Raw genomic sequence first — 21,415 nt, forward strand, 5'->3', positions numbered from 1 at the left:
GACATGCATCAGGTGGACCTGGCTATATAATATATCTTACTAAGGTTATTGAAATTGTTGTAGATCTTTCCGCTTTTAGTAGTGTGGCAATGAGTATTATGGCAATGCATATTCTTTCTTAAGGGTATTTTTCGGCCCCTTGGGTATCTTTTTGTAATATATGTTCTGTAACCTTGTTTTATTTTTTGATAACAATATATAGTTTTTTAGTGATAATCCCATGGTTCTCTTCTTTGGACTCAGGGGTTAATACAACTGATTGTCCATGTTGCTGTATATTAATATGACAAATATAAAAAACAAATCAAAATATTCAGAGCAAAACTTAAATCTATCACCTGTTCTCAAGGCAATAATGTTATTTTCTTATGTTTTGGGCAAGTGACGTGCGTAAAACTATTGTGATATTTAACATATGATGAAATGAAAACATATTTATAACGTCAAGAAAGGACAAATTTGAGGGCATTTTTTGTTTTTCCAAATATCTATATTTTGGGATAAAAATCATTTTTGCAATTGGGGTTCCTTACTATTTTTGCAACATTTGCCTTTTATAGGCTTTGTGTGGCACTGTCTACTGCTGGCTGTAGAATGAGTTAACAGAATCTTTCAGTGACCTCCTTCTGAGGATAGAGTAGCTCTTTTATTTGATTTTAATGAGCTGCTATAAGCTGATTCATAGCCCTATAAATGTTCAGCGTTCTTTCAATTTTGTTTGTGGTCATAAGTAACGTGAGAGGAGATAAAAGATATTTAAAAGAGTTACAATCTTCCGTTCCTATCGAGCTCACTGATGGATTCTTAGTTAATCTCTTTCTGCTGCCAGCAATGAGCAGAGAAACCTACAGTTTGTAATAAAAGCCAAATATTGTACATAAAATCGCTTCAGAGGAGGACTGGAATAGAGTTTTGCCAAATTTGGGGACTTTTTTTTATAGTCACATTTTATGAATCTAAAAAAAAAATCTGGAAAAGCCACATTGATGTAAAAATCAGAAACCTGACAATTTGAAAAGAGGTGCAAATCATTTGATACATTTGTCACAAATCAAAGGTCACTTATTGAGAAGTGTGCACCCCAAAATACTGGTAGAAATGCAGTGGTACAACAGAAGCATTGTTAGCAACTTACAAAATGTCACACAATGACTTTTAAATATGATGGATTTTTAAATGAAGCAGATCAGTTCCAATTATTATTCTGGTTTTTATGTCATCCATCTACTGGATTGTCAGATTTGATAAAAAAAAGTTTCAACTTAGAATTTTGTGTAAAATCATCTGCAAATTGTCTCTTCAGAGATGTACAGGACTAGAACTCCAGTGCCACCTATAGGAAGTAGCAATCCTAAATGTAAATATCGACTCTCTAACTAGTCTTGTCACATGACATGTGACTCTTGTCACATGAATCTTAATTTGCAGACACTGTGTTTCAGGATACTGCTCCTCGTCAATGCAAAGAGTGAGATCTGGTGAACAAGGTTTAAAGTTTCCTCACCTTGGCCACCTCAAGCTTGACATGTCAGTCGCTGTAAGGAGAAACGTTATCTTGTGTATGTCGGTCAGATGCCTCTCACCCAGCCAAACCAGATCTCACATTTTGCACTGACAAGGAGCATTCCCCCAAAACACAGTGTCTGCAAATTAAGATTTTATTTTCGGGTTTTATCCTAAGTCATGTGATCAGGCTCGTTAGAGGGTCATTATTGACTTTTAGGATTGCTACTTCCCATAGATGGCACTAGAGTTCTAGTCCTCTTACTCTCTGAAAAATTTGCATATTTCCCAGAGGAGCATTGTGGTTAAAAAGTCTCCTCACCTAGGCATGTCAGGCTTGACATGTCACTGTCCGCAAGTAAAATGATCAAAAACCCTAAACCACTTTAACCAACAAGCTAGAAAACTTCAGATGATGGAAAACATAATAGAACTTTGTTGCAATTGTTAATTTGTCATATGCCGAAAAATAACAACAAAATCATATTTTACTCTACAAAACTGAAGTATCAGATATAACAATAACTAAACCCCATTGTTTTCCTGCTATTCAACTGGCTAGTGTTTTGCAAAATCTGATAAAAAGGGGCAACAAAGTCTACATGAGTTGCATAGAGATTTGTAGTGGATTTTTCTGTGGACTGAAATTTCTTATGATGTGATACACTGCAGATTTTACTCCTAGAACACCCTATCAGAGAATTCGGCGCACATCCTAAATATATGAGCATAAGTTTACTTGATGGATACAAGTCTTTTTTTTCCCCAATAACCATGGAAATTGTAAATTCAATTTTCAGATCTATCCCATTAAAACTAACCTCCATCAAGGATTTGACCATTTCTCCTTGTTTAATATGCAGGACATTTCCAACAATGGGCAAGGGTGTCGGACCCGGAGGCAAGTTACGTCTTCTGTATATGGAATTCCATGTAGAGTAGATGAAGGATGAAATGATGAAAGCCAGGAGCAAGGACACAAACCAGGAAAGGTCCATCGTTTCAAACAGCAAAGTGAGTTGTGCGTGTTCTGCCAAATCTACTGTACGGTTTTAAGTTAATCAATGATCCCTCCATAAATAGTTATCAGTGCCACGTAACATTCTGTGTTCATACCTAATGACAATATTTGTATCTACTAGGTCATGGGGTGGCACCGGCTTGGAGTCACCTTCAGTATAGTCATTAAGGCTTTTTAGCAAACTCCTGATTGTGTACAATGTTTAGGTTATGTGCACACGCTGCAGAATGGTGTGTGGATTTTTCAGCACTGATTTTAGTAAATCCACAGGTAAACTGCAGTGTGGATTTACAGCGGAATTACCTCAGATTTACCGTGGTTTTTCCATGTTTTTTGTGCGGATTCCACCTGCGGTTTCACACATGTGGATTCCCATTGAGGAGCAGGTGTAAACCGCTGCGGAATCCACACAAAGAATTGACATGCTGCGGAATATAAACCGCTGCGTTTCCGCACTTTTTTTCCGCAGCATGTGCACTGCGGATTTTGTTTTCCATAGGTTTACATGGTACTGCAAACTCATGGAAAACTGCTGCAGACCCGCAGCGTCAAATCCGCTGCGGATCTGCTGCAAAATCCGCAGGGTATGCACATAGCCTTAGTGTTTTATTAACCCCTTCCCGACCCATGACGCCACATAGGCGTAATGAAAGTCGGTGCCAATCCGACCTGTGACGCCTATGTGGCGTCATGGAATGATCGCGTCCCTGCAGATCGGGTGAAAGGGTTAACTCCAATTTCACCCAATCTGCAGGGACATGGGGAGTGGTACTTCAGCCCGGGTGGCTTCACCCCCCCCGTGGCTACGATCGCTCTGATTGGCTGTTGAAAGTGAAACAGCCAATCAGAGCGATTTGTAACATTTCACCTATAAAAATTGTGAAATATTACAATCCAGCTATGGCCGATGCTGCAATAGCATCTGCCATGGCTGGAGACCCAGATCTGCCCCCCTCCACCGCCACCAATCGCTTCCCCAGTTGTCCTTTCTGCCCCATCCTGTGCTCCACTCCCCTCCGTCCTCCTGTCCGTTCCCCCGTGCTTCGATCCACCCCCCCATGCTCCGGTCCCCCCCCCCCGTGCTCCGATCCCCCCCCTCATACTTACCGATCCTCGCGGTGTCTGTCCGTCTTCTTCATGGGTGCTGCCATCTTCCAAAATGGCGGGCGCATGCGCAGTGCGCCCGCCGAATCTGCCAGCCGGCAGATTCATTCCAGGAACATTTTGATCACTTTGATAAAACCGTGATCAAAATAAAAAAAATAGTAAATGAACCCCCCTTTATCACCCCCATAGGTAGGGACAATAATAAAAATAAAGAAAATATATATTTTTTCTTCCCCCACTAGGGTTAAGGTTAGGGTTAGGGTTAGGGCTAGGGTTAAGGTTAGGGTTAGGGCTAGGGTTAGGGCTAGGGTTAGAACTAGAGTTAGGGTTAGATTAGACTATGTGCACACATGGTGCGGATTTGGCTGTGGATCTGCAGCGGATTGGCCGCTGCGGATTTGTAGCAGTTTTCCATCATGTTTACAGTAAAATGTAAACCTACTGAAAACCAAATCCGCTGTGCCCATGGTGCGGAAAATACCGGGCGGAAACGCTGTGTTGTATTTTCCGCAGCATGTCAATTCTTTGTGCGGATTCCATTTTACACCTGCTCCTCAATAGGAATCCGCAGGTGAAATCCGCACAAAAAACACTGGAAATCCGCGGTAAATGCGCAGGTAAAACACAGTGCCTTTTACCTGCGGATTTTTCAAAAATCTCACACGAATCCGCAATGTGGGCACATAGCCTTAGGGTTAGGGTTGGAATTAGAGTTAGAGTTGGAATTAGGGCTAGGGTTGGAAATAGGGTTAAGATTAGGCTTGTGGTTGGGGTTAGGGGTGTGTTGGGGTTAGGGTTGTGGTTAGGGTTGGGATTAGGGTTGTGGTTAGGGTTGGGATTAGGGTTAGGGTTGGGATTAGGGTTAGGGGTGTGTTGGGTTAGGGTTGTGGTTAGGGGTGTGTTGGGGTTAGGGTTATATCTAGAGTTGGAATTAGGGTTTGGGGTGTGTTGGGGTTAGTGTTGGAGTTAGAATTGAGGGGTTTCCACTGTTTAGGCACATCAGGGGTCTCCAAACGCAACATGGCGCCACCATTGATTCCAGACCATCTTGCGTTCAAAAAGTCAAATGGTGCTCCCTCCCTTCCGAGCCCCGACGTGCACCCAAACAGTGGTTTACCCCCACATATGGGGTACCTGCATACTCAGGACAAACTGGGCAACAATTACTGGGGTCCAATTTCTCTTGTTACCCTTGCGAAAATAAAAAATTGCTTGCTAAAACATAATTTTAGAGGAATGAAAAATAATTTTTTATTTTCACGGCTCTGCGTTGTAAACGTCTATGAAGCACTTGGGGGTTCTAAGTGCTCACTACACATCTAGATAAGTTCCTTGGGGGGTCTAGTTTCCAAAATGGGGTCACTTGTGGGGGGTTTCTACTGTTTAGGCACATCAGGGGTTCCGGAAATGGAATGTGATGCCCGCAGACCACTCCATCAAAGTCTACATTTCAAAACATCACTACTTCCCATCCGAGCCCCGACTTGTGCCCAAACAGTGGTTTACCCCCACATATGGGGTATCAGTGTACTCAGGAGAAACTGGGCAACAACTATTGGGGTCCAATTTCTCCTGTTACCCTTGTGAAAATAAAAAATTGCTTGGTAAAACATCATTTTTTAGGAAAGAAAAATGATTTTTTTATTTTCACGACTCTGCGCTGTAAACTTCTGTGAAGCACTTGAGGGTTCAAAGTGCTCACCACATATCTAGATAAGTTCCTTGGGGGGTCTAGTTTCCAAAATGGGGTCACTTGTGGGGGGTTCTACTGTTTAGGCACATCAGGGGCTCTGCAAACGTAACATGATCCCCGCAGACCATTCCATCAAAGTCTGCATTTCAAAACGTCACTACTTCCCTTCCGAACCACGACGTGTGCCCAAACAGTGGTTTACCCCCACATATGGGGTATCAGCGTACTCAGGAGAAACTGTACAACAACTTTTGGGGTCCAATTTCTCCTTTTACCCTTGGGAAAATAAAAAATTGTGGGCTAAAAAATCATTTTTGAGAAAAGAAAAATTATTTTTTATTTTCATGGCTCTGCGTTATAAACTTCTGTGAGGCACTTGGGGGTTCAAAGTGCTCACCACACATCTAGGTTAGTTCCGTGGGAGGTCTAGTTTCCAAAATGTGGTCACTTGTAGGGGAGTTCCAATGTTTAGGCACACAGGGGCTCTCCAAACGCGACATGGTGTCCGCTAATGATTGGAGCTAATTTTCCATTCAAAAAGCCAAATGGCGTGCCTTCCCTTCCGAGCCCTGGCATGCACCCAAACAGTGGTTTACCCCCACATATGGGGCATCATCGTACTCAGGACAAACTGGACAACAACATTTGGAGTCCAATTTCTCCTGTTACCCTTGGGAAAATAAAAAATTCCGGGCTAAAAATCATTTTTGAGGAAAGAAAAATTATTTTTTATTTTCATGTCTCTGCGTTATAAACTTCTGTGAGGCACTTGGGGGTTCAAAGTGCTCACCACACATCTAGGTTAGTTCCTTGGGAGGTCTGGTTTCCAAAATGGGGTCACTTGTAGGGGAGTTCCAATGTTTAGGCACACAGGGGCTCTCCAAACGCGACATGGTGTCCGCTAATGATTGGAGCTAATTTTCCATTCAAAAAGCCAAATGGCGTGCCTTCCCTTCCGAGCCCTGCCATGCACCCAAACAGTGGTTTACCCCCACATATGGGGCATCATCGTACTCAGGACAAACTGGACAACAACATTTGGAGTCCAATTTCTCCTGTTACCCTTGGGAAAATAAAAAATTCCGGGCTAAAAATCATTTTTGAGGAAGGAAAAATTATTTTTTTATTTTCACAGCTCTGCGTTATAGACTTCTGTGAAGCACCTGGGGGTTTAAAGTGCTCACTATGCATCTAGATAAGTTCCTTGGGGGGTCTAGTTTCCAAAATGGGGTCACTTGTAGGGGAGCTCCAATGTTTAGGCACACAGGGGCTCTCCAAACGCGACATGGTGTCCGCTAACGATTGGAGCTAAATTTCCATTCAAAAAGTCAAATGGCGCGCCTTCCCTTCCGAGCCTTTTTGTGCACCCAAACAGTGGTTTACCCCCACATATGAGGAATAGGCATACTCAGGAGAAATTGCCCAACAAATTTTAGGATCCATTTTATCCTGTTGCCCATGTGAAAATGAAAAAATTGAGGCTAAAAGAAATTTTGTGTGAAAAAAAAGTACTTTTTAATTTTTACGGATCAATTTGTGAAGCACCTGAGGGTCTAAAGTGCTCACTATGCTTCTAGATAAGTTCCATGGGGGGTCTAGTTTCCAAAATGTGGTCACTTGTGGGGGAGCTCCAATGTTTAGGCACACAGGGGCTTTCCAAACTCGACATGGTGTCCGCTAACGATGGAGATAATTTTTCATTTAAAAAGTCAAATGGCGCTCCTTCCCTTCCGAGCCTTACCATGTGCCCAAACAGTGGTTTACGCCCACATGTGAGGTATCGGTGTACTCAGGAGAAATTGCGCAACAAATTTTAGGATCCATTTTATCCTGTTGCCCATGTGAAAATGAAAAAATTGAGGCTAAAATATTTTTTTTGTGAAAAAAAAGTACTTTTTCATTTTTACGGATCAATTTGTGAAGCACCTGGGGGTTTAAAGTGCTCACTATGCTTCTAGATAAGTTCCTTGGGGGGTCTAGTTTCCAAAATGGGGTTACTTGTGGGGGAGCTCCAATGTTTAGGCACACGGGGGCTCTCCAAACACGACATGGTGTCCGCTAAAGATTGGAGCCAATTTTTCATTCAAAAAGTCAAATGGCGCTCCTTCCCTTCCGAGCCCTGCCGTGCGCCCAAACAGTGGTTTACCCCCACATATGAGGTATCAGCGTACTGAGGTCAAATTTTTCAATAAATTTCGTGGTCCAGTTTCTCTTTTTACCCTTGGGAAAATAAAAAAAATGTTGCTAAAAGATCATTTTTGTGACTAAAAAGTTAAATGTTCATTTTTTCCTTCCATGTTGCTTCTGCTGCTGTGAAACACCTGAAGGGTTAATAAACTTCTTGAATGTGGTTTTGAGCACCTTGAGGGGTGCAGTTTTTAGAATGGTGTCATTTTGGGGTGTTTTCAGCCATATAGAACCCTCAAACTGATTTCAAATGTGAGGTGGTCCCTAAAAAAAATGGTTTTGTAAATTTTGTTGTAAAAATGAGAAATCACTGGTCAAATTTTAACCCTTATAACTTCCTAGCAAAAAAAAAAATTGTTTCCAAAATTGTGCTGATGTAAAGTAGACATGTGGGAAATGTTATTTATTAACTATTTTGTGTCACATAACTCTCTGGTTTAACAGAATAAAAATTCAAAATGTGAAAATTGCAAAATTTTCAAAATTTTCGCCAAATTTCCATTTTTTTCACAAGTAAACTCAGAAATTATCGACCTAAATTTACCACTATCATGAAGCCCAATATGTCACGAAAAAACAGTGTCAGAATTGCTAGGATCCGTTGAAGCGTTCCTGAGTTATTACCTCATAAAGGGACACTGGTCAGAATTGCAAAAAACGGCCAGGTCATTAAGGTCAAAATAGGCTGTGTCATGAAGGGGTTAATATTGAAAAAAAGTGCCCTGGACTCAAAATTCAAGACATACAATCAGAAGAATGGCATAATACTTTGAAGAAAATATTCCTGTGCTGCACAAATGAGAAACACTTAAATCCTGTATAAATCAGCATAGTACAGTACAGTATTCAGTGGCTTAAAATTCTGTATCGTGTCGACCAACAATGCACTCAAATACTCTAAAGAACAATCTGGGGAAGGTCAGATCCCATGTTGCACAGTGTGGGGGAGATCAGATCCGGTATTGTACAGTGTGGGGGAGATCAGATCCGGTATTGTACAGAGTGGAGGAGATCAGATCCCATGTTGCACAGTGTGGGGGAGATCAGATCCGGTATTGTACAGTGTAGGGAAGGTCAGATCCTGTATTGTACAGTGTGGGGGAGATCAGATCCGGTATTGTACAGTGTGGGAAGGTCATATCCTGTACTGTACAGTGTGGAGGAGATCAAAACCAGTATTGTACAGTATAGAGGAGATCAGATCCTGTATTGTACAGCGTGGAGATCAGATCCTGTATTGTACAGTGAGGAGGAGATTAGATCCTGTATTGTACAGTGTGGAGATCAGATCCTGTATTGTACAGTGTGGGTGAGATCAGATCCTGTATTGTACAGTATGGGGGAGATCAGAACCTGTATTGTACAGTATGGGGGAGATCAGATCCTGTATTGTACAGTGTGGGGGAGATCAGATCCCGTATTGTACAGTGTGGGGGAGATCAGATCCCGTATTGTACAGTGTGGAGGAGATCAGATCCTCTATTTTACAGTGTGGGGGAGATCAGATTCTGTATTGCACAGTGTGGGGGAGATCAGATCCCGTATTGTACAGTGTGGAGGAGATCAGATCCTGTATTTTACAGTGTGCGGGAGATCAGATCCTGTATTGTACAGTGTGGAGGAGATCAGATCCCGTATTGTACTGTGTGGGGGAGATCAGATCCTGTATTGGACAATGTGGGGTAGAGCAAATCCCATATGTTACAGTGGGGAGGGAAATTAGATCCCATATTGTACAGTGTGGAGGAGATCAGATCCCGTAATGTACAGTGTGGGGGAGACCAGATCCTGTATTGTACAGTGCGGAGATCAGACACTGTGTTAGGTTATGACACATGGGAATGTGGTACTGTAGATCACAAATGTGTGCCTATGTCCATAATGATGTTCAGGGTCTTCTTCTGTCAGTAGTAGCATGCTGTTCTTTTTTATTGCCAAACTGGTGGAAATGAATGGAAACTAGATGGGCCCCAATTAGAGTAAATTGAGTCTCCCATACGACAGATATGACACAGCATCACAGCTTTTATTGTGAATGTTTAGCATCACACCATGATACAAATGTGAACAGAGCATTTCCTAGAGTCTTTTATACCGCTGAAGAGAAACATCACCAAACGTTATAATTTTTAAAGAAAATGTAATTGAAAATTAGAAATTGCTTATAACAGCAAAGTTCTACTGATTTCACAAAATCTAGATTTTGAATGATCTTAGTGATGGTTTCTACTTTCATTTCATGCCACACGAGGAATAAATGACAGGTGGTAATCCATGGGAACATTTGAAAATCCTGTCATTTGGGGAGCAATATCGCTTTCTGTGAAATGCGTCTTTGATGTTAATGTGAAATTCTGGAGAATGGTGGTAAGGAAAAGAAACAGTTCCATGCGGGCAAGACCTTCTCCCAAACAAATCCTCTTTCCTGAAATACAGAGAATATTTGTGAATTATGATTCAGTGTCCAAGCACCATGCACCATTGATAGATTTTGTGCTTGCTCGTTAGGGCCTCCAACTAGGCTCAAAAACAGTAAAGTCTCCAAGAATCCTGAGGCACCAGAGGATAATCTTTAAAAGGTTAGCTCTTTGTTCCATAGTATTAAAAATCACACAATAGATTTTTGGCCATATCTGGCCTTTCTCGAGCCTCAGTATATGGCAATTTAAGAAGTTTTCTAAGCTTAAGATATTGATGACCTAAGTTTAGATCATCAATATCAGATCGGTTGGAGTCTAATACTCGACACCACCACCAATCATCTGGATTGGTCATGAAAATCTTTTAAGAAAAAATGCACTAAAAAGCAGAAGCAAGCAAACACAATATTTTTTACATATAAAAAAGAAAATCTGAAATCAGTGAAATCAGTAGCAGATAGTGTGCTTGCTTGTCACAAGCAGCTATACTGAGATGTTGCTTTTCTTGTAAAATCATTTTAGGTAGAAGTTATTTGTTTGTTTTTTTTTAATACAAAAGAAAATTGATCCAAGATCCAGACATTTAACTGCAACAGTCTACCTCACTAAGTGTACAGGTCACAAACAGTGTTTTTGGTTAATACTTATTCTGCTAGTAAAATGTTACATCCACAGCAATACAGCACTGTTTTTGGTTGTGTATCCACCAATCAGTTCTTATTTTGTAATTTTAAGGAAAGGTGTTAAATTTTGTTGGAAAAAATGAAAAAATAAATGTAGACATTTAACTTCTCATGTCTAATTTTCTCAGCCAATTTGACAGCCGTATACTCCACAACTATACTGTGACTGTTGCTACATTTTGCTTTCTGTTCATGTACCTATGTACCTTATTTCTTGTTGCATCTTTTTTGGCAATGGCTGAATAATTGGGATCGTCAAAAGTTAATTTTAATGTTGTACAAAATGTATAGTAAATGAAAAAGTGGTTTACCCCCACATGTGAGGTATCGGTGTACTCAGGAGAAAAAAAAGTGGCAATCTCAATGGATGGATGGTGTGGAAGAAAAGACAAAAAAATAGTTGCACCATCATCACCACTGGCACCACTGGAATTCTTGTGATTTGTGACATGTTTATTCACTTCAAATCAATTTTTTTTGTAAAAATTTCTAGACTCTGAATAATTAATATTTCTAAAGATTCTACCATCTCTACCATCCAACCATCTTAAATTGATAAAATTGTGTTACGCTTTGAATGTTTTCCAATTTTATTTTGCATTTAGAACCTTTTTCAGTGGTCATCAGTTTACTCAAAAGCGTTTTATGTTAAAAGGTGTAGTAGTAACCCAAGTCATACACCAAATTTTTTCGATTCATGGACAGAGGTGCTGACAGCCTGGTGCCTGTATGGACTGCAATATCAACTCATTTGGAAAATAATTCAACATTGGCTTTACTCTAGTGAAACAGCTAGAAAAGTTGAATTATTCAACGTAAGCCTCATTTCTGGAAAAAGGTAGCACTCAGCAACCTTTTCCCATTTTTGAGTTTTTGTAATGTGAGCATAAAAGTGGATGGGCTTTAGCAGGAGAAGACAGCTCTTCTTATGGCTCCACTAATTACTCTAGAAAATGGCATAAATTGTAATACAAATCTATATCTGCTCAAAGAAGACATACAGTATATTTACTTTTCTTGTGCATGTACAGACAAAAAGATTCAGCAAATTTACTGAAAGGTCTTTGCTTGGTAACACGTTTGCTGCATTTTTCTTAGATGTACTCTTTTGTAAATCCCCACATACACAATAGTAGTTGGCCAAATGATGGTTCAGTTTGGCTGATAGTTATATCTCCTAAGGCTTGCAATACTCATTAGATGCCTGTTGACTGAACGATGTTATGGCTGATCATTTGGCAAACAGACATCTCAATAAACTCTCCTTTATACAGGAGCTCTTCTGTGTTCTCTATGAGATTGGCAGTCCAAAATTGGACATGTGCGATTAACGTCTTTACCTACCAGCGTCCCCATACACATTAGAACATATTAAACTGTTGGCCAAACCTGTCGATATCGGCGGGTGCGCCTGACATTATTTGAATGTGTATGGGGGCTTTAATTCTTCCAGTGCTCATTTGTTTTCTTTGAAAGAATACTGTGGTGGTGGCTCATCTCATAGATGGATTACTTGTTTTCATATCAGAATCAGAAATCTTGCAATTTTACTATTGGCCCCTGGGATTATTTTAGACTTTGTTCTGTCACGAAGCCTTTTCAGAAGTCTCATTGCCATTGTATGCAGGATTACAATGAAAAATAACACCTCTATTCATAGCTGATAACATGAGCTAACAATCACAATAAGGGATGTCATAGCTGACCCTGTATTCCCCTTCATTTGTAAAATTTAGGATCTGAAAAAAAATATTGCCAAAAAAAAAAAAACATTAATCACAAAAAATCTGATTTAAACAATTTTCTGATGATATATTCATTATTAGGTCAGGGTCACACTTGCGTGTGTAGTGCGAGAAACTCACGCAAGTCTCCCGCATCAGTACCCGCCACTGCCTCCGGCACTCGGGACCAGAGTGTGCGGCTGCATATATTTCTATGCAGCTAAACACTTCCGTCCCGAGTGCCGGCGGCAGCGCCGGGTATGGATGCGAGAGACTCGTGCGAGTTTTTTGCATTACACACGCAAGTGTGACCCCGGCCTAAGAAAAAAAAATACTCCTGGACCTGAGACATGGGAAGAGAATAGATAGCAAGGCCATTATTTGGACATTTTGAAAAACAGTAAAAAATTGAGAGTTGACTAGTATAATTTCAGAATAGACGTTCAGTTTGATGTGCCCTCATTAAACCATGTGCAAATAAGACTTTTAAAAGTGGGACACTTTTCTAGCATGTTTCCAACCTATTGTAGGTTCACGGTCCAGTTTTAATTTTTTATGGTTATATTGAGAGCACAACAAATTGAACTTTTTATGCAATACTAATGGTGGAGAACTCTTCTTTTTCTACAGTTAGTATGCACTAAACTAAGAAAACATTTTTATTACTTCATCTATATATGCTGATTTATAAAACAATTAATGTCATATATTCTGTTAATATTCTCTAGGTTAAGTTCTTTACTCTACAGATTCATGACCAAGCTTGTCCACTGTCATAATGAACCCTCTGCAATAAGTTAGGCTAGTTTCACACAAGCGTTTTGAGGAGCTGCGGAGGGCGGCGGACTTCCTCTGTGAAGCCCCGCCCTTGTCCGCACCTCCGCCGCTAGCTCCGCCTACTGCTGCATGCGGCCTGCATGCGGCCTGTGTACCTATTTTTATCATTAGGTACGCAGGTCGTGCGGCTGTATGTGGATGCTTCCGCATGCGTCGTTTTGAGAAAAAAAAAAGAAAAAAATAAATTGTTACCAGCTGCGTCCTACGCTGGTCAACCAATCGCCAAAACGACACATGCAAAAGCATCCGCATACAGCCGCACAACCTGCGTACCTAATGGTAAAGATAGTTACGCAGGCCGCACGCAGGCCACATGCAGAAGTAGGCAGAGCTAGTGGCGGAGGTGAGGCCGAGAGCCGGGCTTCACGGAGAAAGTCCGCAGCCCTCTGCAGCTCCTCAAAACGCTTATGTGAAACCGGCCTAATTAGGGTCTGTTGGGGCAAAAAATACCATCACCCATTTCGATCCAATGAATGCAGTTTGTGTAGGATCAAGAATGTGAAAATTCACCTTTCAACCAGCCGTCAGACTGCTGCGGCCTGTGACCGGCTGAATGGGTCAAGTGACTTTGAGCAGAGCATTATTGACTGCTTCGATTGTGAAATCTCCGCTTTCTGTCCCTGCACAGTTATCAGCTATGATCTACAGATGAAATTTTCAGAAAGTATTCACTTCCCATAAAAGTTTTTGGTTGCAATGCCAACAAAAGAATAAATGAATAAATAAATATGAAATGTGAAATCAATAACTCAATTTTCTGTATGTGGTAAGAGGCGTGACAAAATGGGCTGTGGTTAATAGATGATGGTCCAGATTGAGGAACCACCATTTAGTAAGGGACGTTTACATGCTGTAGACCCTAGGCAATTTTTCTTTTACCTGTGGAGAATGGCATAAATGCATCACTTTTCTTAAAGCGTCCAGACTCATCAAGAAAGTGTCCAGGATTGAATTTTTCTGGGTTGGTGAACTGGCTGGAGTCTCGTAAAACTGTACACAGAAGAGGATAAACTTCCGTGCCCTGCATCCAAGAATAAAATAAAAAATAAAAATATCATTAATAGTGATGAGTGAGCACTAACATGTTCGGGTGCTTGTTGCTCGGGTCGAGCAGATTGGAATACTCGGGTACTGGGACAGAACAACGAGCCTAATGTAAGTCTATGGGAGACCTGAGTATTTTTACAGTTTTCCCCCCCTGGGGGTCCTTTTAAGGTCTAAAAACGTCTGAAAATGATGGAAACACAGCTCAAATGACATAGGGACATCATGGGGATCCCCCTGGAAGCATTCCTGACTCCCAGTTCACAGCTGTAAACCTTTTTTTCCGAGATTCATGCCATTTTTCCTGTTGCAACAAAAAACACAACAAAAACTAAACCAAAACGGATTTTGCTGGGAAATATGTCAAGGTACATCCTTTGCAGGTTAATGACTTGCCTGTAATGCCAAATTATTAACTCCAGACCAAAATATTCCTCCCCCACTTGGGCTTAGTTCAGACGCAGCGTTTTTTAAGTGTTTTTCAAATTTAACCCCTTCCCGACATGTGACGGTATAGTACGTCACATGTCGGGACCCCCGCTTTGATGTGCGCTCCGGCGGTGAGCGCACATCAAAGTCGCGACATGTCAGCTGTTTTTTACAGCTGACATGTGCGCGCAATAGCGGCGGGTGAAATCGCGATCACCCGCCGCTATTAACTAGTTAAATGCCGCTGTCAAGCGCAGACAGCGGCATTTAACTACCGCATCCGGCCGTGCGGCCGGATATGAGCGCATCGCCGACCCCCGTCACATGATCGGGGGTCGGCGATGTGTCAGGAAGGTAACCATAGAGGTCCTTGAGACCTCTATGGTTACTGATTGCCGGTGGCTGTGAGCGCCCCCCTGTGGTCGGCGCTCACAGCACACCTGCAAATCTGCTGTGTAGCAGCGATCTTATGATCACTGCTGCATAGCAGAGCCGATCGGGCTGTGCCTGCTTCTAGCCTCCCATGGAGGCTATTGAAGCATGGCAAAAGTAAAAAAAAAAAGTTTTTAAAAATGTGAAAAAAATAAAAAAAATATAAAAGTTTAAATCACCCCCCTTTCGCCCCAATCAAAATAAATCAATAAAAAAAAAACCCAACCTACACATATTTGGTATCGCCGCGTTCAGAATCGCCCGATCTATCAATAAAAAAAAAGCATTAACCTGATCGCTAAATGGCGTAATGAGAAAAAAATTTGAAACGCCAGATTTACGTTTTTTTGGTCGCCACGACATTGCATTAAAATGCAATAACGGGCGATCAAAAGAACGTATCTACACCAAAATGCTATCATTAAAAACGCCAGCTCGGCACGCAAAAAATAAGCCCTCACCTGACCCCAGATCACGAAAAATGGAGACGCTACGAGTATCGGAAAATGGCGCAATTTTGTTTTGTTTTGTTTTTTGCAAAGTTTGGAATTTTTTTTCACCACTTAGGTGAAAAATAACCTAGTCATGTTAGGTGTCTATAAACTCGTAGTGACCTGGAGAATCATAATGGCAGGTCAGTTTTAGCATTTAGTGAACCTAGCAAAATAGGCAAGCAAAAAACAAGTGTGGGATTGCACTTTTTTTGCAATTTCACTGCACTTGGAATTTTTTTCCCGTTTTCTAGTACACGACATGCTAAAACCAATGATGTCGTTCAAAAGTACAACTCGTCCCGCAAAAAATAAGCCCTCACATGGCCAAATTGACGGAAAAATAAAAAAGTTATGGCTCTGGGAAGGAGGGGAGCGAAAAACGAAAATGGAAAAACGGAAAAAGCTCCGGGGGTGAAGGGGTTAACATTGCTTTCAATCACTACAAATGCGTTCACTGGGAAATGTCATTGTAACACTTAACACCCATAGCTGGCCATGTGGTGTGTGACACATAAGCAGACCCAAGCTCGTCAAAGCTCAGGCGAAATGCGCGTCGGGCAGGTGCGGGCTGCCACAGTTCTCCCACTGGTTAGTATTCCACTTGATCTCCTCTTTGCACTTTATGGCACTATGACACCTTGTCTCTATAGGAGTATTCCTTTATGCTTGCAACATTTGTTTATAATTGGGTGACATTATTGATTTATTTATTCTAGTATGCACTGCATCTTTCCTGATATTGGACTTTGGCATGTACCATAATTTTTAATAATGATCACCCTATATGCCATTACCTTATCATAGGTTTTGGGGATCATGTAATGTGGGTACTTAATATGAGATATAATGTATATGTTTTATTGTCCACACAATAATAATTTTTGGAATTTACCTACATGGTTTGAATTTTTGCTGTACTATTGTTAGTTGTGTGGTAATTTGTACATATCCTGTGACATCCTGCATTTATTTCTACCCTCTCTGTTTTCCCCTGTATTATATATTTGTCATATATCTTTCTGATTTAATAAATTATGATTTTCTATATGTATTGTAGTTGTGCATCATAATTTTAGGTGGCATATAATTGAGTGGATGCACTCTATATTTTCTTCTTTTTTGGTTCTGTGTATTTACTGCTGCATAGTCAGTCATATGCACCCCATTACACCTTGGAACCCACATACTGGATGTGCCCATGAAAATCCACTTCACAATATGCATTTTGTACTCCGTACTCCTTTGTTTTACACATTGGCAGCAAGGCCAGCCCTGCTGCATAGTCATATGCACCCCATTATGCCTTTGAACCCACGTACTGGATGGGCCCATGAAAATCCACTTAACAATATGCATTTTGTACTCCTTTTGTTTACACAGTGACAGCAATGTCTGCCCTGCTGCATAGTCATATGCACCCCATTATGCCTTGGAACCCACATACTGGATGGGCCCATGAAAATTCAATTGTATTTTTTAATGGTATGATGGTTCCCTCTTTGCAGAATTACTTACAGGAGAAGTTGCCAGGTTTTTAACACTTAGGTTCAGATATGACTTTAAAGAAGGCTAATACTTGCAATACAACACAATTTTATTGCAAAGCACAAAATTCAAGGAATAGTATGATTGAATAGTGTGAGTGCGTACACTTTTGTATATGTTAACATACCTAGGTTAAGTACATAAAAGGATTAAATACATATAATGATTAAGTATATAGGAAGATTAACTACACACAGTATACTTACATAATCACCAAGAGGCTTTTAAATATCATCTGTCTGGAATATCAGAGAAGCAACACCAAGACAGAGAACCCCAGGGAGATTACCTACGGCTAGTTTCACACTAGCGTTAACTGCAGTACGTCGCAAATGCGTCGTTTTGCCGAAAATACGCATCCAGCAAAAGTTCTTGCTGGATACGTTTTTTCGTCATAGACTAACATTAGCGACGCATTTGCGACGCATTGCAAAACGTCGCGTCCGTTTTGCGACGCTTGGGCGTGTGGTAGCGGACCGTCGGGAGAAAAAAACGTTTTTTGCTCCCGACGGTCCACTTTTTCCGACCGCGCATGCGCGGCCGGAACTCCGCCCCCACCTCCCCGCACTTCCCCGCACCTCACAATGGGGCAGCGGATGCGTGGGAAAAATGCATCCGCTGCCCCCGTTGTGCGGCGGAGACCACCCTAGCGTCGGGAACGTCGGCCCGACGCACAGCGACAGGTTGTTCCCGACGCTAGTGTGAAACTAGCCTACACTGCCTGGGTGTCCCCAATTATGCAGGTATGAGCACACTGTAAATGTACAGGTACCCCAGTTTTTGCATCTGTCTTAGTCATGTTGCTCAGGTCTTACATAGTGATTTACACTACGTAGTAACCCTAGTTTCACCCAGCCCTTCAAGTTGCCAGCTTTCAATGTTGTATGAAACTGAGATATCATGGAGTCATCAGATGAGGGGCCATAAACCCCTAGAATATAAAAGCCACAAGGATTTACATCAAACCACTGCAGGCAGAGTTTCAGTAAACCTAAATGTTTTACATTGACAAACAGCAAGCTTAGAATAGAGGCTTAGAACTGTGTTACACCCGGTCCGGTTCCTGTACCTTCGTGGGGTCCCCCGTCGGGACTCCCGCTCTGTGCCGGCTCCATGCTGTCCAGACGGGACCTCTGCTTCTCCTCCCTCCTCTGCTTCCTGACGTGCAGCCAGCAGGTCCTCGCGCTGAGTTGTTAGGTCATGCATGCTCGCTCCCGGTCTCTTAAAGAGACAGCTCGCATTTTGCAAAAGGTGCTTCTGACCAATGGCTTGTAAATGATTGCTATTTCTAGTCCCTCCACCATAGGGAGGGTGCCGAAACAACAAGTATCCTCAGTTCCTGCTAGCATGTGCTTCTGTTCTGAAGTCTCTGTCAGTGCTTCGCTTACACTGTTTGTCTCCACAGACTATCTGCTACCCTTTACCTGGCTTTCCTGGATGATCTCCAACCTGCTTACTCCAGTTCCGTCTCATCCCGCCATTCAGTCACCTGAACCTCAGGACAACATCGGTACCGCTGGAACAGCTTCTGCCCGCACCCCCGGTATCCACCGGTTAGCTCTACGTCACCCGCTAACCCTGTTGGTCCATCTGTCCCGCTGGGTCAGCTACCACGAGTCCGGGTCTAACTGGAGGTAGCACCCATGTCTCCCAGGTATCCCATTCCGACCCTGTTCAAGGGGTCTTACTATGGGTGTCTGGGGCTCACATAGTTACGCCCCCTTCGGAGCCCCCCGTACTGTGGTCCAGAAGTTCCACATTCAATTACAATAAAAACAAATGTGAACTTTACCACCTGTGCCTCCATTTCCATTCGTTACAGATTGCTCCAGCCATGGAACCTGTTGGATCCCAGGCACCACCGGCTGTGGAGCTATGTCAGGAGGTTACCCGTCTGAGGAGTCAACAGGACAAGCTCACGATTTTCCTGCACAACTGGTGTACTCACATGGAAACCCTGGTCTCTTCACCTGCACCCGACTCTGCCACTGGCATCCAGGTTTCTAGCTGCACAGCAAGTAGAGGTCCTCGCTTGGTGGCTCACACCCGCTTCCATGGTGACCCCGTTCAGTATCAGGGGTTCATTAACCAGTGCACGCTGCACTTTGAACTCCTGGGGCATATGTTTGCTTCTGATTGGGCCAAGGTGGGCTTCATCATGTCTCACCTTGACGGAGAGGCTCTCGCCTGGCTGAATCCGCTGTGAAAGAGAATGGATCCTCTGGTTACTAATCTTCAGTCTTTTCTAGAGGCATTCCGCAGGACCTTTGATGAACCTGGTCATGCTTCGTCAACAGCTTCGGCTCCTCTTTGACTATGCCAGGAGGCTTTTACTGTGGCTCAGTATGCAGTGCGGTTCCATACTCTCTCATCTGAATTTTCCTGGAACAATGAGGCCTTGGTGGCTTTCTTCTGGGTATGTCTTTCAGGAAGAATTAAGGATGAGCTTGCGGGATGGAACGTGCCTACAACACTGGATGACCTAGTTTCCCTGGAATTCCAGATTGACCTACGATTTCAAGAACAATCCAAGGAGATCAAATGTAAAAAAGGTTCCTACCATCCGGTTGCTACTACATAAAAATCAGCGATTTCCTCGACTTCATTCTCCTTACCCGTGGCTATGGAAGTAGATCAGGTAAGCTTGGGTAATCGCCGCCAGTGTGTGTGTATTGGAGATTGGCAATGATGGGGGTGGTGGGGGGAGGCAATGTTGATGATGGTGGTGGGGGAGGCTATGATGATGATGGTGGTGGGGGAGGCAATGATGGGGTGGTGGGGGAGAAGGAAATGATGGTGGTGGGGGAGGCAATGATGATGATGGTAGTGGGGGAGGCAATGATGATGATGATGATGGTGGTGGGGTGGCAATGATGATGTTGGTGTAGGCAATGATGATCAAGGTGGAGGCATTGGTGATGATGGTGGTGGGGAAGGCAATGATGAGGTGGAGGGGGAGAAGGCAATGATGGTGGTGGGGGAGGCAATGATGGTGGTGGGGGAGGCAATGATGGTGGTGGGGAAGGCAATGATGAAGATGGTGGTGGGGAGGCAATGATGAGGTGGAGAGGAGAAGGTAATGATGCTGGTGGGGGAGGCAATGATGGTGGTGGGGAGGCAATGATGATGATGGTGGTGGTGGGAGAAGGCAATGATGGTTGTGGTGGAAAGGACAATGATGGTGGTGGAGGAGGCAATGATAGAGGTGTTGGAATGTGCAATGATGGGGTGGTTGGGGAGAAGGCAATGATGGTGGTGGGGGGAGGCAATGATGGTGGTGGTGGAGGCAATGATGATGTGGTGGAGGCAATGATGATGGTGATGGAGGCAATGATGATGATGGTGGTGGGGAGTCAATGATGATGGTGGTGGAGGCAATGATGATGGTGGTGGGGAGGCAATGATGATGGTGGGGGAGGCAATGATGATGATGGTGGTAGGGGAAGCAATGATGGTGGTGGGGGAGGCAATGATGAGGTGGTGGGGGAGAAGGCAATGATGGTGGTGGAGGAGGCAATGATGGTGGTGGGGGAGGCAATGATGGTGATGGTGAAGCCAATGGTGATGGCAGTGGAGGCAATGATGATGATGATGGTGGGTGAGGCAATGATGATGGTGGTGGGGGAGGCAATGATGATGAGGGTGGGGGAGGCAATGATGATGATGGTGGTGGGGGAAGCAATGATGATAATGGTGGTGGGGGAGGCAATGATAAGGTGGTGGGAGAGAAAGCAATGATGGTGGTGGGGGAGGCAATGATGGTGGTGGGGGAGGCAATGATGGGGTGGTGGGGGAGAATGCAATGATGGTGGTGGTGGAATGGGCAATGATGTGTGGTGGGGGAGAAGGCAATGATCATTGTTTTGGAAATGACAATGATGATGGTGGTGGGGGAGGCAATGATGGAGGTGTTGGAATGGGTATTGATGGGGGTTGTGGGGGAGAAAGCAATGATGGCTGTGGTGTAAAGGACAAAGATGTGATGGTGGGGAGGAGGCAATGATGGAGGTGGTGGGTGAAAAGGTATTGAAGGAAGTGATGAGTACAATGATAGTGGTGGAGGGGGAGAATAATGATGGTGGTGGAGGGGGGGCTGCATTATACCCTTTCAGGGGGCTACATCATACTATATGAGGGGAGCTGCATTATGCCCTCTGAGGGGGCTACAGTATATTCTATGGGGAACTGCCTTATGAGGGGGTTGCATTATACTCTGAGAAGGCAACAATATATTCTGTGGAGGGGCTGCATTATATTATATGTGAGGAGCTGCATTATTCTCTGAGGGGCTACATC

The 21,415-nt window shown here is 43.0% G+C and overlaps 2 protein-coding genes across 2 annotated transcripts in view; both read right to left on the reverse strand.

Moving 5' to 3' along the window:
• Positions 1-2,609, reverse strand: part of LOC143805881 (cytochrome P450 2G1-like) — a 135,630-nt gene extending 133,021 nt beyond the window's left edge. The window contains exon 1 of the mRNA XM_077285621.1: positions 2,325-2,609. Coding sequence (XP_077141736.1) covers positions 2,325-2,501 — 177 coding nt within the window. The 5' untranslated portion in view covers positions 2,502-2,609. The remainder of the gene's footprint in view (positions 1-2,324) is intronic.
• A 6,910-nt stretch (positions 2,610-9,519) lies between these two features.
• LOC143809416 (cytochrome P450 2G1-like) overlaps positions 9,520-21,415 on the reverse strand; it is a 55,154-nt gene continuing 43,258 nt past the window's right edge. Inside the window, exons 8-9 of the mRNA XM_077292484.1 lie at positions 14,055-14,196; positions 9,520-9,936 (exon numbers count right to left, since the gene is read on the reverse strand). Of these exons, the coding sequence (XP_077148599.1) occupies positions 9,749-9,936; positions 14,055-14,196 (330 nt within the window). The 3' untranslated portion in view covers positions 9,520-9,748. The remainder of the gene's footprint in view (positions 9,937-14,054; positions 14,197-21,415) is intronic.

The sequence above is a fragment of the Ranitomeya variabilis genome, chromosome 2, assembly GCF_051348905.1.
Source record: "Ranitomeya variabilis isolate aRanVar5 chromosome 2, aRanVar5.hap1, whole genome shotgun sequence".
Classification (NCBI taxonomy): Eukaryota; Metazoa; Chordata; class Amphibia; order Anura; family Dendrobatidae; genus Ranitomeya; species Ranitomeya variabilis.